Source organism: Desmodus rotundus, chromosome 8 (assembly GCF_022682495.2).
Source record: "Desmodus rotundus isolate HL8 chromosome 8, HLdesRot8A.1, whole genome shotgun sequence".
Classification (NCBI taxonomy): Eukaryota; Metazoa; Chordata; class Mammalia; order Chiroptera; family Phyllostomidae; genus Desmodus; species Desmodus rotundus.
Window position 1 is genome coordinate 60392731 of NC_071394.1, and position 26040 is coordinate 60418770.

Genomic DNA, 26040 nt, shown 5'->3' on the forward strand with positions numbered 1-26040 from the left:
ATGTCTTTCAGCGAGATGAACCGCAGGACACTGGCGTTCCGAGGAGGCGGGCTGCTCACCGGCGGCGGCGGCTCCGCGAACAATAACGCCAGCGGGGAGGCCTCAGCTTGGCCCCAACAGCCCCCACCGCGACAGCTCCCGCCGCCCGCGCCGCAGCAGCTCAACGGGCGGGGGGCGGACGAGGAAGTGGAATTGGAGGGCCCGGAGCCCCAGGACCCGGAGGCCTCCGCGGGCGCAGCCTCCGAGGAAGCGCAGGAGTCGCCGCTGCCCCCGGACGCGGGCGGCCCCAGCTCTCTGGGCGGCGGCGCTGGGGGCCCCCTGCTAGCGGAGAGGAACCGTCGGACTCTAGCCTTCCGCGGCGGCGGCGGGGGTCTGGGCAACAATGGCAGTAGTCGCGGCCGGCCCGACCCCCCGGCGTGGCCCCCGCGGCATTTCAATGGGCGAGGGCCAGCGGCGGTGGAGCTGGAGCTGGACGCGCTGGAGGGGAAGGACCTGATGCCGGACGGCGCGTCCCTGAGCGACAGCACGGAGGACGACGAGGAGGGGGCGAGCTTGGGCGACGGCAGCGGTGCGGAAGGCGGCTGCAGCGGCAGACGGTCGGGCGGCGATGGCGGGGACGAAGCGGAGGGCGGCGGCGTGGGGGCCGGCGACGGTGAGACTGTCCAGCACTTCCCGCTCGCGCGGCCAAAGTCCCTGATGCAGAAGCTCCAGTGCTCCTTCCAGACCGCCTGGCTCAAAGATTTCCCCTGGCTGCGGTTTTGCAAGGATACCGGCCTGATGTCTTGCGGCTGGTGCCAGAAGACCCCTGAGGACGGCGGCGGCGGCGGCGACCTTCCGCCCGTGGGGCACGACGAGCTGTCGCGAGGGACCCGCAATTACAAGAAGACCCTCCTCCTGAGGCATCACGTCTCTACCGAGCACAAACTCCACGAAGCCAACGCCCAGGTACAGTATATCCTGCCTCTGCTTTCTCAGATCCTTTACGGAAAAATTTATCAGCTTAAAAAGCCGCTTTTTGGGGGAGGCATCGTTGCAGTCGGGAGAGGTGTAGTCCGCAACTTCTGCGTGGGAGGTTAGAAAGCCTGGGAACAAGTTTTCAGAAGTTGGGTGTTGGGAGGGAGAAGGAATGACATCCTACTAATCGTAGCGCTGAGTTTGTTTTAGTTTAGGACTCATATTTCTTTGCCTATTAGATTGAATCAAAAACAAAACTTAGTAAAACAAGGTTGGAGGTTTTAACCCAAAAGGTTGACTTTGCGGAAAAGGGTATTGCCTGTGATTTTTGAAAAGCTCCTTGGGTTCATATGCTGGTGGAAGTCAAATCTGGCAACTTTTCGAAGAATGAATTAAACAATTTCCTTAACTTTGACGTTGTCCTCTTTTAGGGAAATATAAAGCCGAAAAAATTCTATCAGGTTAGAATAATTTGAATTATGAGAGCAGTATATAAATGTAGTGGAAGCTATTTGATTACCACTCCTTTTTCTTGTGAATAATTTTACTAAATTTATTGCCGTCGAACTTCTTATTGAACTTTGCTTTTGGTAAATTATTGTAGTTCTTACCTGTTTCCTCCTACCCAGATTTCTGTGTTGAGATTTTTGTACCATTCCCCTCTTTTCAAAAGTTGATTTGGATCGGTAGAGAACATATTTGCCAAACTTGTTGAAACCAAGTCCTTAGTTACAAAACAAGTAAGTTTGCACTTTATTCTTTCTTGTTTTAATATTGTCTTTCTGGAGATAGTAGTCTTTATCATTTTGATAATCCCTTTTCAAGCCAAGCAGACGTTGATCAGTTCTCCTTTAAAACTTGGAGACAACCTTTGGTAGTTGTTGGAATTCATTTTTTTGTATTGGTAGCCAGTCATTGGTATAGAAAGTAGACTTGCAGGTATTGGTCCCTCTGTTGGCATGATCTTGCTGTTCAAAACACATACTGGAGTTAATTAGGCAGTGTCTAATAACCCAGTTGCCCAGAAGCTTCTCAGAAGTTTAAGTCTCGAACCTCAAAGCATAGTTTTATTTTTCCCAGTGGACAATGGCAACAGTTTTTGCCCAAGTTTTAGCTGCCAAAGCCCTAGAAGGAAGGTTACTTAAAGATACAAGGCTTAGAAAGGTTAAGTAAATTGTCCTGCGTTTTAGAGCCATTGGTGATAACTGAGACTATAGCCTGTAAGGTATGTTGTAATGGGAAAAGAATGGGTTTTGGAGTAAATCTGGGTTCAGATCTCAGCTTTCTGCAATTACTAGCTTTGTGAGCTTGGGCAATGGAGTGAAATGGAACTAACATTTCCTTGTCTTCCATATACAAACACCCATTTACCTTAACTCTACAAAATAGTTATTTTGCTGTCATTTTACAGGAGAGAAGTCTGAGGCTTTAAAGGGTTAAGTAATGTATTTCTGAAGTTAATTAGTAAAACGATGTAGGTGGTGGCCTTGTGAAAATGAAAAGTGAACCTTTCTAAATAATGGTAGGTTGGTTACTTAGAAAAATCTAAAAAGACAATTAGAATGAATTTTTATAATATACAGTGGACCAGTTATTCCTCTTATCAGCATAGTCTCTCCTTGTAGCAAAGCTTAATGGGAATGCAAATTGTAATTAGCTACTTAGTGAAACTGAAATTAGAGGAAGGGGAATTAGTTGGATCACCTTATGACAGACTTGGTATGGTGCATGTATCCATCCTCCAGGCATATCTGTTTCAGGGAATTCATTTCTAGGTAAAACCATTTTTAAACTCAATCTCTGAGTTATCCCTCCCCTCCCATCCCCTTTGCTTTCTTGAAGCTTCCTTTTTATAGACCTTATCTGCAGCCCATCTTTCTCTTGGGACATTCATTCATTAGACTGAGGGGTACAGCTTAGTTTGTCTGAGGCTATATATTGATTCTCTTGATCGGATTTTGGTTGTTTCCACTCTGAATTGATCCTAATCATTTCTCTCTTTTAATTTTAGCTAACTTTAGTTTGGGGTGTTACTTTGCTATTTTATGTGCTTTGCAGGTACCACCTACATTTTCTCTTTGTTATAACATGAGTGATGGTTTTGAGAATTGACATATTTCTGTGGGCAGGAGTTCATTTTTTTCGATTGTTCTGCAGTCTCTGATATCTGTAGGAGGCAGTATAACCCAGTCTGTAAGAGCATTTTCGGGCTTAAGGTGAGGGGGACCAGAGTCCTAATCCTCTTTCTGGGCAGGCAGAACTTCTAGTTTCCTCACGTATGCAAAGTATGTATGCCGGCACACAATCAGTTAGTAAATGATAACTATTACTATTTTTTTATCATTCTTATTTTACTTGCAGGTAAGTAAAACAAGATGCTTTTTCTTGTGGCCTGGTATCTCCTGTGTCATTGTTACCAATTTGATCGAAGCCACTTTATCTCATGGAATCAAATTTTAGAGAGCAAACCAGCTCCCTTTTTCATACCTTCAGAGACTCTGGTCAGCCAATTCTTTGAACATTTTGAGACTTTATCATACATGGCAATTTTTCTCAGCTTCATAAAAAATACCTTGCATTAACTTTCTCCTTTCTTAAAAATATTAAGAGGTCTAGAGTTCTTTAGGCAAGAATTCAGTTTGAGCCTGGGGTGGTTCACTCCTTTTATTACACACACTAAGTTTTAAGGAGGCCTATTTTTTGAGACGAGTTGGCCAAATCTTAGTATGTCACTAAGGCTAACGGTTACTTTTCTTTCTTATTTTTCTGTAAGAAAAGTTCTTCCTCATTAATTTGATGGTGGTGACAAAATCATTTTAGCACCCTCTTAAAAAGTTTGATATTCTTTTGTTAATTGGATATAGGTTGTTGAGGACTCATGGAAGAGTCTGTAAATGAGCTTTCAGAATCTGTTCTGAGCCTTCTGTTTCCAAAAGACCCTTGTGTTCTTTATAAGGATGTGTGAGTATAGGATATAAGGCAGGGGTCCCCAGCCTCAGGGCCCCCATGTTAGAAACAGGACTGCACAGCAGGAGGTGAGCTTGAATATAATATCCTGAAACCATCATTGCCCCCCAACCCCCTCCCCTGTCCACTGAAAAATTGTCTTCCACAAAACTAGTCCCCAGTCCCAAAAAGGTTGGGGACCCCTGATGCAAGGGACAGCACATAGTTTTTATTTTGAATAACAACTATATCTTCATAGAATCAAGTTAAAAATTAGCTCTTACAGGATTGACCATTTGGCTTAGAGGACTTTAAAATTACTTTAATAATAGTGATTATCACTGTATCTTGGTTCAGATCACTTTCTACCCACTTGTGAAATTTTCATAGCCTAAACCACACATTCCGTCAACTTCCCAGTTTACTAACCCTGAAACATGTACTCAGGTGTGTTATTAAAAATTTATTTAACTTTTCCAGAAAGTAAATACTGAAATCAGATTAGTGGTCTGATTCAAATTACTAATTAAAATATGTTGAGGTCAGCAACTAACGCAAAGGTGAAACAAATCTGCCAGTCTTCTTTGATGTGGCAAAAATATGGCTCATCATTTTGTAGAATAATATTCACATGGGTTCTGATATTGATTGTGTTTGATTATGTGATCATTTATTGAAGGAGAACAATAATTCTGGGTAGGGAAGTAAATACTAATTACTTGTTGATTTTTAGCTAAATAGTACATTCTTATTTATAGATTGACTACAGATAAGCTCACTGTTTGCGACTGAAGTTATCTCTGCCAGTCTTCTCTGAAGGGTGGTGTAGATTCCTCTCCAAACTGATGGCATTATCTAGCTCTCCAAGCTAGAATGCTGAAGACCCTGTAATTCTTTTTTCTCCCCAACCCCCTAGACTCTGCCTTAGCACCTCTCCCTAGTTATCCGTCTTCCCTAGTTAAGGTCCTTGCTTACCACAAGTATGTTGCACTAATAACAGTAGCTTCCCCTGGTCAGATTATCTTCAGTCTTAGTCCCCCAATATTAATCCTCCACAGTCATCTCTTCTGCTAATCCATTCAGATCACTCTACTTCTAAATCTCTGTAAGGCACCTACAGCAGTGGTCTTAATCTTGTTGGGGATTCCAATCTCCTTTGATAAGCTGATGAAAGCTGTAGATACCTCAAAATATTCAAAAGTGCACATTTGCATATCTTGGGTTTTTTGGATCACCTTGAAGTTCTTTCATAAATCTGGAATTGTGGGAATACTGTATGTAGTCCATCTTCTGTTTTTTCTCAGACTGTCTCATTCACTTAGAATGCGCATCCTTCCGTCTTAGTGCTGGATCCTTTAAGGCTCTGCTGAAATGTTTCCTCCAAAAAGCATCTCCCCAGCATCTGAAAAAACTGGATTACATACACCTCCTGTCTGCTCTCATAACACCCTTGTCATATTTTTCAGTACCTTAAGAGTCTTGCCCATTAGTGATAACTTTTTTGTCTTTAATACTAAGAATTTCCTACTTGGTTCAACAAGACATTTTGGCCATTTATTTTAGCTGTGTTTTACCCAAATCCTTAAGTAATGCTGTCCTTGGAGAGTACATACACTCTTAATAAAGCCAGCATTGCAAAGGGCATATGCTTAATAGGTGCTTCCAAAACTAGCTCAGTGTTCTAATCAGCAGCACCGAGAAATGCTAGTGTTCCTTGTAGAAGTAGGGAACATCGCTCTTCTTATACAATAGTAATGAGAAAAACTAGCCATTGAATCATTGTGCTTGATTTGTATAGTTTGTGTTAAAATAGAATGGGCAAATGTATTAGTGAATAGGTTTTTTCCTGATTTATTTTTAAAAATTTGGTCTGATAATGGCAGAGAATTTCAGAACTTGGTATTAGCCCAGGAAATTCAGAACACTGACCATAGCCTAAAATGACTGCTATAGTTAGACATGGCCACCTCCTCAAAGTATCGAACTGCTTAATGTGTGAACTTGAAGTAGTTCTTATAAATCTAATTCATTGCTTCTGTAGACATTTCATCATGTGCTGTCAAAGTTTATTTTAATTTTAAATCTTAATTCATATCTTTATTTTACATTTCAAAAGAATAGCATGGGGCATGCTATTCTGTAAATGAAATCCTGCTGATCCTGATTCAGATGTTTTTCTCTTATTATAGCAACGACTTATACCAAGCTATTCACTCTTTTCTCTCAGCATTTGGATTGTGAACACTTCATAATGATTACTAACATTAGTATACAGTTGGCCCTCTATTATCTGCAGGTTTTGCATCTACCAGTTCAACCAACTGTGGATCAAAAATATTGAAAAAAATTACATTGTTGCCAACACACACTAGGTGGTTAGACCTACTATGGTTGTGTCTGTACTAAAGATACATGGACTATTTTTTTTTGTCATTCCCTAAACAACACAGTGTAACACCTATTTATTTACACAGCATGTATTACATTGAATTGGGTAAGTGATGTAGAGATGACTCAAAGTACACAGAAGGATGCGTATAAGTTGTATGCAAGTACTACCCATTTTACATGAGGGAATTGAGCACCTGTGGATTATGGTATTGGTGGGGGTCTTGGAACCCAACCCTCTGTGGATACTGAGGGATGAGGTGATGATAGTACTTTTTTTTCTTGGTTTGGAGGCTTTAAAAAGTAAATAAAATTTAATATTAATGTTTTCCATTCACTTACAGGAATCAGAAATTCCTTCAGAAGAGGGATACTGTGACTTTAATAGTAGGCCAAACGAGAACTCTTATTGCTATCAACTTCTTCGACAACTGAATGAACAGAGAAAGAAAGGTATTCTTTGTGATGTCAGCATTGTGGTGAGCGGAAAAATCTTTAAAGCTCATAAGAACATCCTGGTTGCAGGCAGCCGTTTCTTTAAGACTTTATATTGCTTTTCAAACAAAGAAAGCCCTAACCAAAACAATACTACCCATTTAGATATTGCTGCAGTTCAAGGTTTTTCAGTCATCTTGGACTTCTTATACTCTGGTAACCTGGTGCTCACAAGCCAAAATGCCATTGAAGTAATGACCGTGGCCAGCTATCTTCAAATGAGCGAAGTTGTTCAGACTTGCCGAAATTTCATTAAAGATGCCTTAAATATAAGCATTAAGTCAGAAGCCCCAGAGTCTGTAGTTGTGGACTATAATAATAGAAAACCAGTTAATAGAGATGGTTTGTCTTCATCGCGGGATCAAAAAATTGCCAGTTTTTGGGCAACACGGAATCTTACCAATTTGGCAAGTAATGTCAAAATTGAAAATGATAGTTGTAATGTCAACGAGGGCCAAATAGAAAACTACCAAATGAACGACAGTAGTTGGGTCCAGGATGGTTCACCTGAATTGGCTGAAAATGAAGCCCAAGGTCAAACAAAAGTGTTCATTTGGAATAATATGGGCTCCCAGGGAATTCAAGAAACTGGCAAAACAAGAAGGAAAAACCAAACTACAAAGAGATTTATTTATAATATTCCACCTAATAATGAAACAAATGTAGAAGATTGCTCAGTGATGCAGCCATCCGTTGCCTATCCAGAAGAAGATTTATCGTTCATTAAGGAAGAACCAGGTAAATACTGTACCTACAAAGGTATTTCAGTTTCAATCTAATTCTGGTTGGATATAATGTTGAAGTGTATGTTTTAAGTTTTTTTCTTAATTACAAAAGTAATACACCTAAGTAATACTAAATTTGAAGAAATAGAAGAAGGGGGAAATTACTGAAGCACAAAATTTTGGTATCTTAGGTTTTTTTCTTTAGGCATGTACATGTGGGTTTCTCAAAGGTTGTATTAACAGTCAGCATTTGCCTATATTGTGGTATGGCATGTGAATTCCACTTAATGTATAATTCATTGACTTTCCTGATCTTTGGATTCTGCTCACTTTTTTTTTTTAATTACTAGTTTTTAGTATTTTTGCTTAACTTCCAGGCCACAAGCTTTTGTTTCTTCAGTTTTTTCTGGATATCTTTTTCTTCTGTACAACCTCCTCTTCTGGTTTATAGAACAATCTGCTCTTTTCAGTAAGGATCATCTCATTGTGGCAGTGAGAGCTCCTGGGTAGGTTAATCCGCCCAAGTTCTTTAAGTTCTACAGGGCAACCTGGGAGTTTTGTTCACCTGAATGTGCTCAATGATTGGAGAATCTACATCTAAACCTTTAAGTTCAGCATTACTCTTTGCATTTTAAGCATGTGCAGAAAAAATTCAACACTCTTTTTGGGCCACCTACCCTATGTCCAGCCCCACTGTTTGGCCTGGGCACATCTACCACCTCCACCACTGCAATGACAGGATGACACATAATTGCTTCTATAAAGTGATAGCCTTCAGATGCTTGGTAGCTTTTCGAATATTCATACCCATGATGCCCCGGGCAATTTCACAAATGTTTTTAAAGTGTAAACAATATTTGAACCTCTTGATTTACATGATTTTGTGGGGTTTTCTGGGTCAGGTGAAGAGCGAACCATTTTCAGAGGCCATCTCTGGCCACTTTTGGGAAGAGGTCTGTGCTCATAGTTTTTTGCATTGAGTGCTGGGAAAGATAAACTCTTTAGTTGTAATATGTTGCTTGTCATTTCAGAACATTTTTGAGACCTAGTTTACATCATTTACTCTTTCTTCAATTTTTTGGATAAATTAAACATTAGCAAGTGTTTATAGAATTTTGCAAATGGTATTGGGATTATTCTAATTTGTTTACAGCTACTGTTCTCACAATAAATTTTACAGAAGATGGAATATTTTTAAGTTTATCTCACCTCACCTCATTTTTATCAGTTAAGAGAGGCCTCTGAGACCTATTAATATATCCCCAAAGGAGTACATACAAGAATCTTAGCATATCACATTTATTGTGTGGGTTTTTTTAAAAAGTGGGGTGAGGGGGCATTGTTGTAGAGTGTAAATAGATTGAAACTTTAATTTAATTGCCTGTGTCTAACTTACTTTTATTGAAAGAAGCAGCTGAGTGGGCTTGAAGTTCTCTGTGCAGACCCCGGATTTGTCTAGTACTGGCATATATGATTTAATGCTTGCTTTGTCCTAAAGCTCTGTATCTATTCGGTGGTAAAAAGAGTTACTGTTTTTATTTCCTTTTTCCTTTGGGAAAAGGGCAAAATGTCCTAGTAACCCTATGAAATGGCTCCTCTGGTTTTTTAGGTTTGGGTTTGGTTTTCATCAGTAGAAATTTTACTTATTTGAAAATGAAAATACATGTGTAATAAAACACTGTTTGCTCTCTTTTCCATCATACTTATCAAGAAGTAAAAACCTCAGAGGCAGTTTGTTTAAAGTAGCAGCACTTTATTTTGGCTTAATTTTTTTAATATAGAAGACCTTGAAGCAATTCCCAGAATGCAGTTACATTGTTTTCTGTGACATGGATTATTTAATAGCATGATGGGAACCTTAGTGTTTTTTTAAATACATAAATGTACACTCACAATTTAAGGAATAAGCAGATTATCTGGGTGGTACCTGATTGGCAAAACTAATCAGAACTAGCCCCATTCTTAAAATTAATCTCACATTTAATTGGAGTGATCCAAGAAAAGGAAAGCAATAATATTGACCCACATTGCATACCTCAGACAAAATAACGTCGCCAACAATTATCTTATGCCAGCAGGCATCTCTAGCTAAGGTTGTATTAATTTTTGGTAGTCAAATATGCTTTCAATTTATTTCTTAAATCTTACAAAAGATAATTCTATTATGTTGTTGGTATCACTTTGGTATCTGAACATTGCTTAACTCACAAATTTGTACCAGCAATGTGTGCTACATTCCAGCTGTTTGGTTTTTTAAACAACTTTTTAGTGCCTCTAAATCCAGCTTCATTTATTGGTAGAAAATGGGTCTTGTAAGAGTATTATAGTTAGGACATAATTGACAGAGAGCCAGGGGTTGGCAAATTTTTACTGTAAAGGGCCAAACTGTAGTAAATATTTTTGGCTTTGGTCATAAGTTCAGTTACTTAATTCTGCCATTGTAGCATGAAAGCATTTGTATACAGTGTGTAAACAAATGAAAATGGGTGTGTTCCGATAAAGCTTTATTGCTAACCCTTGGTATTGAGCAGTGGGTGTTAACCATGCCAGTATGTTGGCATCACTTGGGAACTTTCTTGGGTCTCTCCATTAGGTTGTCAGTTTGATTGGTCTGGGATGTGGCCTAGATGGTGGGATATTTATAAGCTGTACAAGTTATTACACTGTGAGCCAACGTTGAGATCCACTAATAGAGAGAAAAGAACCCAAATAGATTCAGGATTTGAAAATGCACTCTTCTACTTTACCCACTATGTGGCCAGGATCAAATTAAGTTAATTCTTGCCCTCAATTTTCTCATCTTTAAAATATGGTACATAATAAGATTATTAGGAAAATTTAATGACAAACATAAAAGCATAACTATCGTGGTCATTCTCATCTGCCTTCAGTTGGGAGACTGTTGAGGTTATTTAAAATCAGTTTTCCAGTGCAGTATACTTTCCACCAAATTCTAGATAAAATGGTCATATAGCTTCAGCTTGACTTTGTGTTTGAAAACTAAAAAGAATTCTTTTTAAAGCAGCTATTCCAGTGTAGGATGCCTATGATTATGAAGAAATTATTTTATATTGACACAATTTTTGCTTCGTTTTAACTTCCTAATTATGCCATTTTGGGTAGTATAATCTGACCTTTAATCTCTTAAGCTACCTGATAACCCTTCAGATATTAGGCATTTAAAAAATTGCCCTGAAGTCTCCTAGGCTAAGTGTTCTACCTCCCACTTTGTAGATTCCTCAGTCGTAGACATGACATGGCTTGTTTCATCTGGAAATTTTGGTGGACAAAGTTGACTACAACTCTACAGGCGAGTTCTGACCAGTATAGAACAGAGTGGGTCTGTGTTTACCAAGGTTAAAATCTTTCTCAAGGTCATTTAACTAGTATATAATAGAGGCAGGTTTCATGTTTTGTTTGGGACTGTCTCACATTAAAATCTTGCCATTAATAAACTAGTGCACTCTGTCTTTCAAAAAATGAGTCCCTTTTAAAACTGTAAACATGTTTATGAATTCCACATCCTTGATCATCCTTTGATTTCCACTTATTGAGAAAATAGTGAAAGTTTTCAGTGAAATAAAAGCTTTTAAACAAACATAAATTTCTATACATAAATGTCTGGAGAGTTGTGAATTCTTCATTTACTCTGTAAGCAGTGCTTGGCATATTTGCATATCTGGATCCCTGTAGGAAATGTAACATCCCCAAATTCTTAAGCTTACAGTTTGTAAACCACAGCTCTAAATAATGTCTTTTTGCCACATAATATTGAAGCTGGTGTTTGGATGCCTCAAAGAAATGTAAGATATTGAGATAAGATATACCCCAAAATATCAGGGATTTTATTCAGATGGTATATATTTTTTTAATCTTAAACTAGCATCTCTGTAATTTGACTCACTACTGAGATTTGAATCATTTGGTGTATGAGGATACTTGAAAGTAGAACTCAGGAAAGGTTAGAAACTTACTTCCTTTTTACTGTTTTATTGGGGTTTATAGGATAATTAAAGGCAACAGGAAGAACTAAATTCTGGGTAATAAAAGAGGAAAATAAAGTGTCAGTTGTTCTGGTAATGTAAAAATTTTAAATCCTTGTTTTGCTGACTTACAACCAGAAAACAAATTTCAGGCAAATAAAGTAGATAAAAATGTAAGAACTTAAATTACAGAAATAATTTATGCCTAAATTTTTTCCCAAGTATACTCATATACTGTTATTTTTAATCAGCACAAATCTGATATGCATCCCATTTTTGGTCTTTTGATGCTTTGAGCTCATGGAACATGTTTTTCTGAATCTAGACTTTCTATTTATACTAGTCACGCCAGCTGGTTGTACCCATTGTAAATAGTCTGCATGTATGTGTACATTTTATTTATGTATGCATATAGACCTCATTTTGAACAAAGATTGTGAAATGATGGACAAGAAACAAATTAGCAAAATGCAAATAAAATTTAAGTTTAGTGTGCTAGTCAGAGGTGTGTTAATATGGTTGCCCTAATAAAGCTTTTAATTGGCTGTAAGATAGGCACACTTCAGAGAGATTGTGGGTTGGATTCCAGAGCAACTCAAGGAAGTAAATTATAATCTTTTTGCTAGTGGAGGGTCCTGCCTTTGCTTTGTAAAAAACACAATGCTGGTGAAGTGCAATAAGACTAGGTGTTGTGCCTGTACTAAGCAGCTTTCCTTTTCTTATTTTAATTAATAGACTTTTTTTTTTAGAGTAGTTTTAGATTTACAGAAAAATCAAGCAGATATTTGCCTTCCTTCCCCTGCACCCAGCTGTGGTACATTTAATGAACCAATATTGATGAACTATTATTAATATATATTAATGTGTTGTTTACATTAAGGGTCACTGTTGTAGAGGTCTGTGAGTTTTGACAAATGTCTAACGTCATGTTTCTACTATTACAGTATCATAAAGAATAGTCTCATTGCCCTAAAAGTCCCATATTCTACCTATTTATCTCTCCCCTCCCTCCCTATCCTCAAACTCCTGACAACTACTTGTCCTTTGATTGATGTCTCTATATTTTGCCTTTTCTAAAATGTCATAGAGTCTAAGTAGCTTTTTTCAAAAGGGGGAAACAGCAGTTCTGCAGGCTGACAGACTTTTCTGGCACTGAATTCTGAAAGGAGTTTCTCCAGTGTGGTTTTACACAAACTAGAGTTGACACCAACTAGTATAATGGACAGTTTCCTCAAAAACCTTCTCTAGTAAATGCAGCAGTAGATTATATCATTGATTTTCATCCTTAATAAAAGCTGATAGAATTCAATACTAATGATTGTTTTTTTCTTAATTACTCACAAATATTCGGATGCAAGGTGGTTTTACTTGATCAAGGGATACAGAGTTAATCTAAAGTTCCTTTCTGTCGTCTGTACTTCTGATGGGAAAACAGCTGTACAGCATTTGTAAATTTTTATTTATCCTTACAAGTAGAGTTGAATCAGGTTTATGCTTTACATTTTCAATAATTATAATTGCCTTTTGGCTAAAAGCATATAATTTCAGTATTTAGTAAACAGTTTTAGTAAACTTCTTGAGAAAAGAATGCTGACTCAATATGTTTAAGACATCGTAATGCAGCACATAATTTGACATTTCATTATTAGTTCTAATTACAGTAAACTTTTAAATTAGTTATCTGCTAACCAGCACTTGTGCTCTGCTATGTTTTGGGTGGTGGTATTACTTTCATTGCTGCAGAATCTTAAAATGCTTTCTAAATGGTATTTTTTTTTAATTATTAAACATTTTTACAATTCTGAAAAACTGCCATCTAATTTGAGACTTCTAATATTTTGACCATGTCACATACGTTTACTGTATGAACGATTTAAAATGTTTAGAAACCATGGAGCATGGGCTTTGGACTCAGTTTTGCCCCTTTACTAGCGTTGAGTGTATCCCACATAATGTCTCTGATGGAAAGGAAGGAAGAAAAAGGTTGTAATTCTGAAATCTTGAAAGCTGTAAAGCTGTAAAAACTACCCAAAGATTTTTCTTAATCATTTTGCTAACAAAACATGATACTCAGATGGCAGCAAAACCAGCTTTTTATATTCTTATTTCCTTAAATGTGAATACGTGTCGTTGCAGAAATACTGTTTGATTACAGGAATGTACCACAGGTAGACTCCACTGGGAGTGTTGTAGTTAGTTACTTTTCTAAAGTCTGATATTTTTGCATTCTGTGTCTTACTCCAAGGGTTTCAGATAACAGGTTATAGGCCTGGATTTTAGGTTAGTTTTTTTTACTCTTAAGAATTCCACATGTTCTGCCCTACCTTTCTGGCATCTTTTTCGTTGAATACATTATAAAGGATGAGCTACAGGTGATAATGTTAAGTAATTTTTTCTTTAGAAACTGTTAATAATCAGGTTTTAAATGGTAGTTTGAAGGCCTGATGCTCATTTTAAAACATAAATGGTCACCAGTTAATGGGCTATAAAATATACTAATACCTAAGAATCTTCAACACTTAATCTTAAAAAATGCTAGTAAGACTATTCTGCCTTCTTTTTTTCCTTTTTTTTCCTTTTCCTCTGCCTTATATTCTTTTCCTTCTGTCTGTAGTATTTGACCCTAGATAAGGCTGTACTAACCTGTAAGTTAGAACCACTAAGGAAATAGACTGTGCATAGTAAGTCTGGATGCTGAAGAAGCTTTGTGTGGATCAGGTAGAAAAGCATTTTTATGACTTCTGTTTGCTAAGGTTATTAACTTATCTAAACTTCTAGAATGTCAAACCCTAAGTTTTTATAGTACTGAACATTCGATTTCTGCCATGGCTTTAATATTGTGGGTTGACCACATAGTTTCAAATTTTCAAAGCTTTTCTCTCCATAAAAGTTATGTCATAATCAAATATTGCATTTCTGGGACTCCAGAGTAGTTTCCCACATTATAATATAAGAGGAAATTTGGTAATAAAATTTTTAATTAAAGCCCCAAGAAACTAAGCAACATGGCAGATAATTGTTGATGTAACACTGAGCACTTGTTCACAATGGAATGGCTGTGGTACCCTAGGCAGTATGGTCAGTGTTCAGTAAGAAATATGGCAGGGGTACAGCTGCTCAGAAGAGTTGGGGGAAGCTTCCTGGAGAAGCAACAATAGGGTTGGCTCTTGTGTGTGTTGAAGTTTGCGAGGAGGGGGAGGAGGACATTCACCAACTGCAAGGTAAGAAGTTGGAATAGTGGTTAAAAGAATAGAAGGGAGGCGGGTATTGCAGGGAGGTGAGGTTGAGTGAATAATTTAGGGACAAATTGTGATTCTGTTTGACATGGTAATAAATTGCGAATTTTATTTTACAGATTCTGAGACAATGGGAGGTTTTAACTAGAGATTTGGTCTGTTTATATTTGCCTTGAACACAAAAACATTTGCAGGGTGTTATTCATAGAGTGGAGAGTGACCTAGGGAGCCCCGTTAAGGCCTAGTCATGGAAGAAATAACAGGCTTATTTGAGTAGTGCAAAGAAACAGTAGAGCCTAGTCTAAGACAGAGTAGTCACTTCAAGTCAACAAGCTTCCGGGTGAAGGGAAACTACTGTTTGTTGAGTCTCTAGGCTGCTACAGGAATTCAGGGTGCTTTATATAATAACACTGCAACTGAATCTTGAGAAAAATCTTGATTGCAATGAAGGAAGAGAAAAAGAATCTAAACCTGTTTATAAAAACATTTTCTTTCTGTTGCTTGTTAATCAGATTTTTTTTAAAACCCATGAACAAGAGGTCATGTTTTAAAAATGCAATATATGGTTAATCAGAATTATTTTAAATGCATTCTAAGGAGGAGATGGCTTTAATGATAGACAAAAATGTATTACTGTAAAGAACTGATAGCTCAAATCTAAGGTCCACTTTAGATTTTGACATGGTTTTGACAAGGTTAACAAGTGAATGTTGGTTTAGCAGAATATAGGTAAGGTTTATTTTTGCTTGTTTAGTAGAAAAGAAATTAAGTTTAAGGTGAATATACTTCTGCACTTCCATTTCCAGCATTGCAAATTGAACCACCACCACCACACCCTCACCCCCACCCTTTTTTTGTGATTGTTTGCAGTGTGCTAAGCCACCTGTTTGATGCTCATAATACACTATCAGGAGGCAGTGTAACACAGTTACTGAGCAGTGCAGCACTCTGCCTATAGCTTACCTTAGTTTCCTCGTACAGTTGAGGATAAGAATGTTCTTACTATTATTACATAAACATGTAAAGTTTGAATGAGAAGGCATATCCAAAAGGACTTACTGCTTGATGCATAAAATCTGGTATTTGTTTGTGTCTACTTGTGGGCAGGGATCTGCTATTTCCTGTTCATGGGAGAAAGATATTTGTAAGAATGGAAGAAATTATACATGGCTTATCATTTAGCTTTGATTTGAATGATGTTACATAGCACATATAATACCTGCTACCATTCAGAAAGAGCTATTATCTTGTGAAACTGTTTAAATTGTTCTTCACAAAGGTGTGTCATTTGTAGAGAGATCTTAGCCCTTTTTGCTAAGTTTAGGTGAAGTGAAAGATTTCCATAGCAAAGTTAAGAATGTTTAAAAAGCCATATGTTAGAGTTTATTTTTTAATCTTAAAATTGTAGAGAAAAGATAATGAGCAAGAGTTACTGCTTTTGCTTCCCAGTGAAGCAAATGCATTCCTCTATCAAATGAGTGGTTGGTTGCCTGGCTTCTCACCTACTCATATCAACAAAACTGATGAAGAATGAGTTGCTAGGCAGTGTGGCTGTTTTTAAATAAGATACAGCAGTGATATGATGTATTGGTTCCTGAGTTAAGCATGATATATATGAAAGCTTATTGTCAGCCTGGAAGAGCTTACCTGTTTTGAGATTTGTTGTTGATATCAAGAACATAGCAGTTGGTACCTCTCAAAAGAGATTTAGTATCTACAGCATGGATATGATTTTGATTTGAGAGGAAATATTGTATATAGGAAGAACACATTTGCCATCTATTAAGCATACAGAATATATTTTAGGGTGAGATGTTCTGTACTTAGTGTCCATATAGGATTAAATATCACAAATTAAATTCTAATACTTTAGAGATAGGGTAGGTGGGGGGTTTTGGCATCTCTGGGCCACACTGGAATAGTTGTCTTGGGCCACACATTAAGTATACAAACACTAATGAAAACTTATGAGTAAAAAACGGTTTTAAGTGAATTTATGATTTTGTGTTGGACTGTGGATTGGACACCCCTGGTTATTTTAAGAACCAGTAGAGGAAAGCCTTCAAGAAATCACTATAGAATGTTACATAAATAGAAACACCCTGTATTTACAAACCCACTTGGGAGAATTTTAAGAAGTGCCCTCTGAACAGACTACACTTTAGAGTGACTTTTTAAAAAAAGATATTGGGAAACCTAGTAAAATTGTCTGGATAATCATTTGAATTTTATTTTTGATTATTGAAATACATTAACTTTTCATAGGAAACCAAAGCTACTGAATTTCCGTTAATTATTTTCAGCTTATGGGTGTGTTTTAATGTTTATTGCACACCAGAAAACTGAGAAGTTATTCTTAAAATGCTATTAATTAAAACTAAACTAGTAATACAGGTTGCAAAGGGCAGAATATTTAAGCCAGCATTTAACATTTGTTGAAAAGCTTTTATTTGTCATGCATTTTGGTAAATACTGGGAAAATAAAACCTAAACAGTGTCCCTGCTCTGAAGGAACAGGTAAAGGAGTCTGTGACTGTTTACTGTCCATGAACTTCTCAGTCATCCTCCTGACTTCCAGTCCATTTCCTCTAAGCAGTAACCTCACATTCTACCTGACAGAGAATAAGAGTCATTAGACTGAAATGTCCTAAGTTCCTATCTTCAAACTTTTCTCTGGACAGATTGTCTTTGCAGACAGACTCTAGGAATCTTACAAATCAGATCACTTCTTTTGGTGGTATTTCTTCAGTTCCTTTAATTTCTCTTGTGAGTGACTTGTGTCCTTTGAGCATCTAAATATGTTTATTACTTTCGCCTTAAAAAATCTTTTTATTCTATTTGTTATTCTTCCCTGTTTACAGCCAAATTTCTCAAATTGTGTTGTATCTCATAATTCATTATTTTCCATTCATGACACAGGCCACTCTTACACTCTTTCTGTTTATCCCACCAATCCACTTAGGTGCTCAGTTTTCTTGGATGAAATGAAAGTAATACATATTTCAGGCCAGATTTTGAATTCTTGACAGCATTGTCACAGTAGACTTCTTGAAATACTTCTCCTTAAGCCTTTTTATACCCTTTTGTAGTTATTAAATGCTAGGATTCTTCAGTAAATTGGTCATTGCCTTTTCCTCATGGTCTCATCTGTTCACTCTCATGGCCTTATTTACCATGTATAGTATAACACATTTTTGTCACCAGTTCAAGCACCAAATCTATAGCCTTTGGTACTAAATTTCTCCACTTGGAAGTTTAAATAAAAAAAAAAATTAGTTAAATTTTTTAAGTGTTTGCTATATACCAGGCCAAGAGCTAACAAGCACTTTTCATTATCTGAGTAGCTCTGGGATGGGGCCAGATAATGCTGCTGCTGCTGCTTTAAGGACGACACTAGGGACCAGTGTAGCGGTTCTCAGTCATAGATGCAAAACAACCTGCTTCACTGCTGTGAAGTGGCAGAGCCGGTCCCAGGAATTACTGGGTTAGCCAAAAAACCCACTTAGTTTTTCCATAAAATAAAAGACATTTTTCATTTTCACCAGTAACTGAATTGATTTGGATATTTTGAGTATGATAGTCACCGTATTTTCACTGTGTATAATATGTACCCACATTTTTGTGCACATTATACATGGGATTATTATACTCATGGTATGTAATCATTATACCCATGTATAATGCACATCCTTATTTTCCCTCAAAAATTTGGGCAAAAAATTGCACATAATACACGTCAAAATATGGTATCTCCTACTATTGGCTTATAGTGGATAGAGGCCAGGGGTGCTGCTAAACATTTTCTAGTGCATAAGACAGCCCCACAGCAATGAATTATTTGGCCAAAATGTCAATAGTATCAAGAAAATTTTGCAAACCACTTTTGACATGATTGATCAGTCACAGCACCTTCTTCATATATGGCACAAATCAAATTTTTTTGTGTTTCAGTTGCATTTTTACCTTTCTTGAACTAATAAAGCATAACATGCTGAAAATGTTGTGTAGCTTTTCCATCTTCAGTATTAAAATGGCTGCACAAAAATTCACCAGTTTTGATGTTTTTTTTTAAATGCACACTGATATGACAGGTGTCACAATACAATCTAACAAAGTTGTTTTGAATGAAATTAAAGACAGCTAAGCACTACTAGAGCCATCTTACAGAAAAAACCACATGAACCTTTTGGCCAACCCAACATCTAGAGTTTAGATTTTAACCCACCATTCCCACCCCAAACATATTATTAAACCTTTTTCTTAAGTATGTGATACTCGGTAAGTACATAACTAAACTTCCTAAACCTACTATTCCCTCCAGAACTGGTTCTCTTCTAGGGTTCCCTAGCTGGAGTACCAAGTCATCCAGGTTCTAAAGCTTGTTCCTATCTAGTACACTATATTTAATGTTGAGTGTGCACTTTTTCTTGTGGTTGAAAATCATGTCTTACGCTTCCATGTCTTGTAGGTATTCAGTACTCGGAGATAGCCTTTCTATGTCTGCCTAAGAAACAGTTCCAAAAGGAAGTGGTGTTTTGAGTAATGGCTATGGTGTGGTTGTAAATAACAGATTATTCTCCATCTCCTTTTCAGATCTGGATGGTGCTCTACTCTCAGGGCCAGACTGTGATAGGAATGTGAATGTGAATGCAAACTTATTGGCTGAAGCCAGCTTGGGTCAAGATGGAGGTGATGTTGGTAGGTACAGTAGGAATTTAAAAAGAGTACATTTAAGAGGATTTGAGGATTAGGAAGTTTTTGTGTACTTGTTTATCAAGATCCTCCTGTAGTTTCTTTTCCTTAAAGAGGGGTCTGTTTTCTTCTTTTTTAAGGAGAGTCTTCTGTTAACCAGTGTCACCCCAATAAATTCAATACAAAGGGAAAAAAGTATTATATGTAAATATTTTCATCTCTGGTGGCTATGATTGTGGATAGACTTTGGAAGCCTAGTAACTACAAATAGATAGGTGTTCCTCGTTTTGGGGGGACATTTTAAAACTCTGAAATAGCAAAAGTAATTATGGTGGCTTTCTGCTAATACATAGATGGAATGAGAATGGTATGTATTTGAATGATTAATGGTATGTACAGAATGATTAATGTATTTGAATTAGCTTCGATGTGAAATGATAGTATGATTCCTGATGGCTACAGAAATGTTAATTCTAAATAGTAAAATGGTCATACCTTGGTACTTATCGGCTTGGTACTCATGTCCCTAACACTTGCTAGAACTTGTATGAGTCACAACGCCACCCCACAAGAGAAAATGCTTCATCACTCATTGAATTCATTCAGTACTCATTGGTTTCGGTACCCGTCACAAATTCCAGAACAACTTAATGATAAGTAAAATGAGGTACCATTGTATTTATATCAACTGCACTTTGGGGGAAGCAGCCTGCAAGTAAGGACAGAGAATCCTGGAATATTCTAAAGAATTACATGAGTACATTATAAGTCAGTTAGAAAGGGAAAAAGCTTTGTTTACAGAAGAATGCGAAGCTAATAAATACTTAAAAAATGATCAAATTGTAAAAATACCTATTTTGCAACGCCCACAGGAAATAATTCAAGATCATCACTGGTCGATAAGCCACTATTGATGGGCTTACATGATGATTGAGCGAAAGGGTATTGTAATGGCATATTTACATGGTCTCAGTAACTTCTAATTAATTACAAAGGGGGGAAGGTATCTTTACAATAAAGAGATCTGATGAACATTACTGTAACCAAGTGATTCAACTTAGTACTAGCAGTAAAAGAAACTGAAATAATGTGCCTTCTGATGGGATGCATGAGCTGGCACACATCATCATCAATGTGGTATTCTTGCCCAAATATTTCACCCAGATCTAATCACATGGGAAAATCAGGCAAATCAACACAAATCCAGCTGGTCCAGATTCTAACATGTTAGTGCCAGGAAAGACAAGCAGAGGTACCACCAGGCTGGTGCATTCACAAGGAGATCAAGTGAATGCACCATGTCAATCTTGATTGCATCATGGGTTGAAACAATGACTAAAGGGGCATTTTGGGAACAGTTGGATGTTTAAATATGTTGTATAGGCTAAATAATAGTTGTTGAACAATTTTAAATTTCTTGGATGTGATAAAGGTGCTGTGGTTGTGGAGGAGAAAGTTCTAGAAGATACATGCTGTTTTTAGGGTGATGGGTGTGCATGTTTTCAAATAGATGTAAAATGTATGAATATATGGACATAGAGCACATGTGGCAAAAGTAACATTTGCTGAATGTATATATAAAGGGATATTGGATGTTCATTGTTTCAACTCCTATAGCTTTGAAATTCTTTTAAAATTTGATGGGGAGGGGGACAACTAGGAGTCCTTCTTACAGAAAGCTGTTGGGCTTCTGAATACAGTATACACTGACCAAAATTAAGCCGTTTACATCAAGCCTTATTTGCAACTAAAACCAAAGCACAACAATCCCATAGTGTACCAAGTATGTGTATTCTATGCAATCTAACAAAATAATTTACCAGATATACATAAATGATTTAAGCAGCAAAAGAAAATTCATTTTCGGGAGAGTAAGCTCATGTCTTGAGGAAAAGTAAAAGTACATTAATAATGTAAAGCCAAGCCCAGCTTCTTTCTATGCAATAGGGTAGGGTGGTTTCTCCTAACTGTTGAAAAGAATTTGCAAAAAAGATTTTGAAATGAGCGATTTACAGATCAGATGGGTTGAATTTTGAAGACTTTGCTTGTACAGAGAATTGCCAAGTACAGGAATTTTTTATTGACCTTGTTTTGGTTTAGAAATCTGTTTCAAGAATTGGATGGGTTCAGTTGGGCTATGTGAATTTATATGTACAGTTTTAAATTTGCACATACCCATTTTCAGTGGGTAATGGTCCATATAATTTATCCCATTCTCAAAAAAATACACCTTTGATTCAGTCACTTCTCTTTAGGGGACACTTTGATCCATTGGAATTTTTGCAACTGAGATCAGCCTTTATTATAATTTTGAATTTAAGAACATTGCTTTCTTCTTAGTTTGCCATTATGGAATAATATATTCAGAAGGATATTATTGAACAGTAAGCACAGTTTTGAGGTAGATCTTTAATGAGCTTAATGATCTTTCAGTGTATTGAATTACAAAGGAATACCTTTCTTCAGGCTGCTCTTATGTTTCCTACAGGATATCTCTGCTGGTTCTAAGAATTTGGAGAGATGATAGAAGCTTGGGATGAGGCTTTCTTAATTTGAATTATTTTGAATTTCAGGATGCTGTCTTGCCTATCATCATGAATGCTTTTTATTGTATCTTTACTGCAGGTTATTTAGAAAAACATAGAGTTTCAAGTATCAAAAATTTTAAATTCTGACTCTTAGGTTATCAATTTGTATGCTGTTTTAGGGCTATTCTTCTATCTATGTTTTTATGTAGTGAATAATATTTAGTTGAAGATATCAGCATATCTAACATGATTTCTTATGTTAATTTTTTAAGTATTTTGAGCAAGTCAAAAATACCTTGTTCATGTTAGCATTTGCCAGATACATGTACTCAACAAATAACTGAAGTGTATTTGGACATTAGAAGTCAAAGGTAGGACAGGCACAGTCCTTGCTCCCTTAGGGCTTACTTGGTTTTGCATTGATTTGGACAAGAACTATTAGTCACAAAGGTCAAACTTTAGAAATGTGAAGATGATCTGTTCCACCCCACACACATAGATAGGGTGACACACTTCAGGATTCTGAAAACCATAGTATAGTTAAGTGGGCTTTCCTTTTTCTTCCTTTGTTTTTTGTTTTTGAGACGGCTTTCCTAACAGTAATAAAAAGGGGGGGTGTTTTTCGAGTAAAAAATAATTTACGTTAATATTAATGAAATGCAATTTTTAAATACCTGAGAGATTTTTTGTACTCTTGGGTATTGATACGTCACCAAAGAAGTCTTAAGTTCCTTTAAATTTTAAGAGATGCAATGTATTGGGTTGGCCATAAGTCCATTTAGTTTTTTTTTTCTAAAAATAAGACAATTAAGCGCTCCATCGTATGGAAAAAACTTGATGAACTTTTCGACCAACCCAGTGTCTGGAATGTAGATATAGGGAAGTAAAATCTTAGAAAACTCATTTTTGGCAAGCATTCTTTTATCAAAACCATGGTGTCCATGGGAGGAAAATTGAGGCTGGAAAGGAGTATTCCAGGCAGAGGAAAGAATGAATGCAAAGGCATTGAAGTAGGAGCCATCTTACCACAGAGGGACAGTACAGAGACTAATGTGGTTGGAACACAGCGCCCAAGGAGGTAGTTGGAAGCAAGGGCTAGGTCACGTAAGGCTTTGTGTAGGATATTGGAAGCCCTTGGCTTTTACTATGAGTGAGATGGGTAGTCCTTGCAGGCTTTTGAGCATAGTGCCAGCCTCTGACTTAAAATTTAAAAAGAATATGTTGTATTGAACAAAACTCCAGGAAGGCACGTAAGCTGATGGCTATTGAAAATAATCCAGAGGCAAGGGTTGATGGTCAATTGGATCAGGGTGGCAATAGCCATGGAGGATTCTGGATTCCCATTGCTAAAGGATTCCTAAATACAAGGAATGTTCAAGATGGAATTAAGTCCACAGGAGATAATTCCTACTTTAGGTGAAGATCCTCAGGCACAAATTCCCTAAGGGACTTCAACTATTCTATTTTGATTCTACCTTCTGGATTTCCATTCAGGAGGGTAGATTTAGCAAGAGGTTTTCATGAAGCCCCAAAAGGGCCAGTTACCTTGCCCCAAGGTGTCTGAAACCATAAGCAAGAGACTAACAATCAAGAACTTTACATTTGTAATTTACTTGTGTTTATATTTTTCATCCTTAGTCCATTTTTCTTTACGAATTAGTCTTAAAACAAGACTGTGATTGTTTGGGGGACAAAAGGAGACTATCCTGTTCCACAGCTGGGTTTTGAGGTGATATTCTCAAGTGATAGAATAGTCAGGGATCACAATTATTAAGGCAGTTGTTTTGAATGTATTTGAAACACAGTATTTAAAGGAGCAGTTTCCCGTGGTCTCCACACACCATTAAATAATATTCAGATTTATTTCATTGAATTTTTCCTATGGTTGAATTGTATTTTAAACTTTAGATTGTTTTCTGTTTAAGAAAACAATCTAAAGATGCTTGCCTATTAGCATATAATTAGGATAATAAAGAATGAAGACATCTCAGTTTTAGACTGAAATGTAGAGGGTTTTTTTTCATTTAGCTATTTTATATTAAGCTCTTCTATCAAAATGATAGAATGTTCATATATATATACATATTTATTGTATTTTTTGATTCTAGCAAGAGACCTTTATTACCACTATTACCTCAAAAATCGCTTTTCGATTGTATTAGGTACCTCACATGATTTCAAGTATGGCCTAATGCCTGGCCCATCAAGTGATTTCAAGTATGGATTGCTACCAGGTACTTCAAACGATTTCAAATATGGATTGATACCAGGTGCTTCAAATGATTTCAAGTATGGATTATTGCCTGAATCTTGGCCAAAACAAGAAACTTGGGAAAATGGCAAGTATTAGTCAACTAAACATCTATGGAATTATTTAAAATGCTTAAAAACTTCCATATTCTGAGTTTAAAAAAAAATTAGGAGAGTAGCCCTGTATCAGTCCCTGTTTTCAGGGATAGTAAGCTATTGATAGCAAGTTTTCTGTTTATATATAAGTGCTTTTTGTCTGTGTTTTTTTTATTCTCAAAGGTGAATCATCTCTAAACACGAACAAGTTAAAATGCCCTCATTGTACCTATGTAGCCAAATACAGACGAACACTAAAAAGGCATTTGCTCATTCATACGGGAGTCAGATCCTTTAGCTGTGATATTTGTGGAAAACTGTTTACTCGCAGAGAGCATGTAAAAAGACATTCCCTGGTAAGTAACTTTAAATATAATTGATGTTTATGTCAGTAAAATTGAAGGCCTTCCTATTTTAACACTGTTACCTGCAATTTTAAAGAAGGTTGAATGTTACATAATTTTAAAGAATATGATTTATGAACTGATACTGAACTTTATACAGCAAAACAGTGGTATATTCACTCAGGGTTACATGGGTGATTAAATTTGAGTGGTTCAAATGCATTATATTGTCTACGCCATCCTTATTGGATTTTTTCCCCCCTTCAATTAGGTGCATAAAAAGGATAAAAAATACAAATGTATGGTGTGTAAGAAGATCTTCATGTTAGCAGCCAGTGTTGGAATAAGACATGGATCTCGACGCTATGGTGTTTGTGTAGACTGTGCAGATAAATCACAACCAGGAGGGCAAGAAGGTGTAGATCAGGGACAGGATACAGATTTCCCTCGGGATGAAGAATACGAGGAGAACGAAGTAGGAGAAGCTGATGAAGAGCTGGCTGATGATGGAGAAGATCAGAACGACCCATCTCGATGGGATGAGTCAGGAGATGTTTGTATGTCTCTAGATGATTAACTGGCCTACTATACTCCTCAAGGATGCTGCATTTGGACATAATATGAATCGACAATTTGAATTGTTGAACTTGAAGGCTTGCAAAATATGGTACATGCTGGATGGTAGTTTTGTTGCTGTGAAAACTGTAGGGTCAAAGCCTTATAGCAAAAAAATTTTTTTTATATTTGCACAGGACTGTACAGCAAACAACCTTGTGGTTGGATTACATGGAGTCCCACAACTTCAGTCATTTATCAAAGTAAAAATATTTTTTATTTATAGGACATACAATAATCTTTGGGTCTTATGAAAATGGAGTACCTGTCCTTGAAGAGCTGACATTCATATACCAGTTTAACATGAATGAAGAAAATCCATTTACGAGAATACAGTGACAGCTGGCCCAATTACTCTGTCCATCAAACCACTCAGGCTAGTTTGTACTAGTAGAGTTTTGTTTCTATTTTTATTTTTATTAATTTTATTTTTTTTAATACAGATTTTCAGTGAGGGGCCTTTTCAACCCCATTGGTTGTACTTTTCTGTATTTTCCATTTTAATTTGCTTCATAAGTTAAACCAAGTCTCTTCTAGTCTTAGGTATTAATTTTGTGCTGATGGGCATGTTTATAAGAACTGGAGAGGTAATTTATTAGAATGAACTAACTGACTTCCTCCGTTACCCCTTCCTTTTGACATGAATTTTACTACTTCACAAACGAAGAATGATGTTGCAAAGTTACCGTGGCGAAGTTGACAAATACCACTAAATGATTATGATTTAGAAGTAACTTTCTCCTGCTGCTCTAATATGATAAATGGTTACTATATGATGTTTTCTGACA

At 36.9% G+C, this 26040-nt stretch overlaps 1 protein-coding gene across 1 annotated transcript; it reads left to right on the forward strand.

The window, feature by feature from the left end:
* Window positions 1-26040, forward strand: ZBTB10 (zinc finger and BTB domain containing 10). Its single transcript, XM_053929750.1, has 6 exons — window positions 1-945; window positions 6633-7521; window positions 19321-19425; window positions 24110-24286; window positions 24477-24649; window positions 24909-26040. Exons 1-6 carry the CDS (start codon window positions 1-3, stop codon window positions 25212-25214), a joined length of 2595 nt encoding a protein of 864 aa, XP_053785725.1. The 3' UTR covers window positions 25215-26040.

Coding starts and splice junctions, on each gene's coding strand:
- ZBTB10 (XM_053929750.1), top strand. CDS start 1: ATGTCTTTCAGCGAGATGAACCGCAGGACACTGGCGTTCCGAGGAGGC. Junction 19,426..24,109: donor TCAAGATGGAGGTGATGTTG/GTAGGTACAGTA, acceptor CGATTGTATTAG/GTACCTCACATGATTTCAAG. Junction 24,650..24,908: donor ATGTAAAAAGACATTCCCTG/GTAAGTAACTTT, acceptor CCCTTCAATTAG/GTGCATAAAAAGGATAAAAA.